A 1,319-nucleotide genomic window follows, 5' to 3' on the forward strand; every position below is an offset into this window, starting at 1 on the left:
TTACGACTGTTGGAGTCTGTAGTTTGAATTTTTACAGACTGTTGAGTCTGTAGTTTGCAATTTTTACAGACTGTTGGAGTCTGTAGTTTGCAATTTTTAGAGAGCGTTTGAGCCTGTAGTTTGCAATTTTTACAGAGCGTTGGAGTCTGTAGTTCCGTTCGAGTCTGTAATTTGCAATTTTTAGAGAGCGTTGGAGTCTGTAGTTTGCAATTTTTACAGACCGTTGGAGTCTGTAGTTTGCAATTTTTAGAGAGCGTTGGAGTCTGTAGTTTGCAATTTTTACAGACTGTTGGAGTCTGTAGTTTGCAATTTTTACAGCCTGTTGGAGTCTGTAGTTTGCAATTTTTACAGACTGTTGGAGTCTGTAGTTTGCAATTTTTACAGACTGTTGGAGTCTGTAATTTGCAATTTTTAGAGAGCGTTTGAGCCTGTAGTTTGCAATTTTTACAGAGCGTTGGAGTCTGTAGTTTGCAATTTTTACAGACTGTTGGAGTCTGTAGTTTGCAATTTTTAGAGAGCGTTTGAGCCTGTAGTTTGCAATTTTTACAGAGCGTTGGAGTCTGTAGTTTGCAATTTTTACAGACTGTTGGAGTCTGTAGTTTGCAATTTTTACAGAGCGTTTGAGCCTGTAGTTTGCAATTTTTACAGAGCGTTGGAGTCTGTAGTTTGCAATTTTTACAGACCGTTGGAGTCTGTAGTTTGCAATTTTTACAGACCGTTGGAGTCTGTAGTTTGCAATTTTTACAGAGCGTTGGAGTCTGTAGTTTGCAATTTTTACAGACTGTTGGAGTCTGTAGTTTGCAATTTTTACAGACTGTTGGAGTCTGTAGTTTGCAATTTTTACAGACTGTTGGAGTCTGTAGTTTGCAATTTTTAGAGAGCGTTTGAGCCTGTAGTTTGCAATTTTTACAGAGCGTTGGAGTCTGTAGTTTGCAATTTTTACAGAGCGTTGGAGTCTGTAGTTTGCAATTTTTACAGACTGTTGGAGTCTGTAGTTTGCAATTTTTAGAGAGCGTTTGAGCCTGTAGTTTGCAATTTTTACAGAGCGTTGGAGTCTGTAGTTTGCAATTTTTACAGACTGTTGGAGTCTGTAGTTTGCAATTTTTACAGACCGTTGGAGTCTGTAGTTTGCAATTTTTACAGACCGTTGGAGTCTGTAGTTTGCAATTTTTACAGACCGTTGGAGTCTGTAGTTTGCAATTTTTAGAGAGCGTTGGAGTCTGTAGTTTGCAATTTTTACAGACTGTTGGAGTCTGTAGTTTGCAATTTTTACAGACTGTTGGAGTCTGTAGTTTGCAATTTTTACAGACTGTTGAATC

General features: G+C 38.1%; 2 protein-coding genes across 2 annotated transcripts; one reads left to right on the top strand and one right to left on the bottom strand.

The window, feature by feature from the left end:
• Positions 1-559: 559 nt before the first annotated feature.
• TRIADDRAFT_35015 (uncharacterized protein) lies at positions 560-877 on the top strand (the record flags this gene model as incomplete). The annotated part of the gene is made up of 1 exon (XM_002118942.1): positions 560-877. A coding segment is annotated over one exon (318 nt), but the record flags the coding sequence as incomplete, so codon positions are not given.
• A 22-nt stretch (positions 878-899) lies between these two features.
• On the bottom strand, positions 900-1,184 carry TRIADDRAFT_9906 (uncharacterized protein; the record flags this gene model as incomplete). The annotated part of the gene is made up of 1 exon (XM_002118943.1): positions 900-1,184. A coding segment is annotated over one exon (285 nt), but the record flags the coding sequence as incomplete, so codon positions are not given.
• Positions 1,185-1,319: the final 135 nt, after the last annotated feature.

The sequence above is a fragment of the Trichoplax adhaerens genome, genomic scaffold (assembly GCF_000150275.1).
Source record: "Trichoplax adhaerens TRIADscaffold_2942 genomic scaffold, whole genome shotgun sequence".
Classification (NCBI taxonomy): Eukaryota; Metazoa; Placozoa; class Uniplacotomia; order Trichoplacea; family Trichoplacidae; genus Trichoplax; species Trichoplax adhaerens.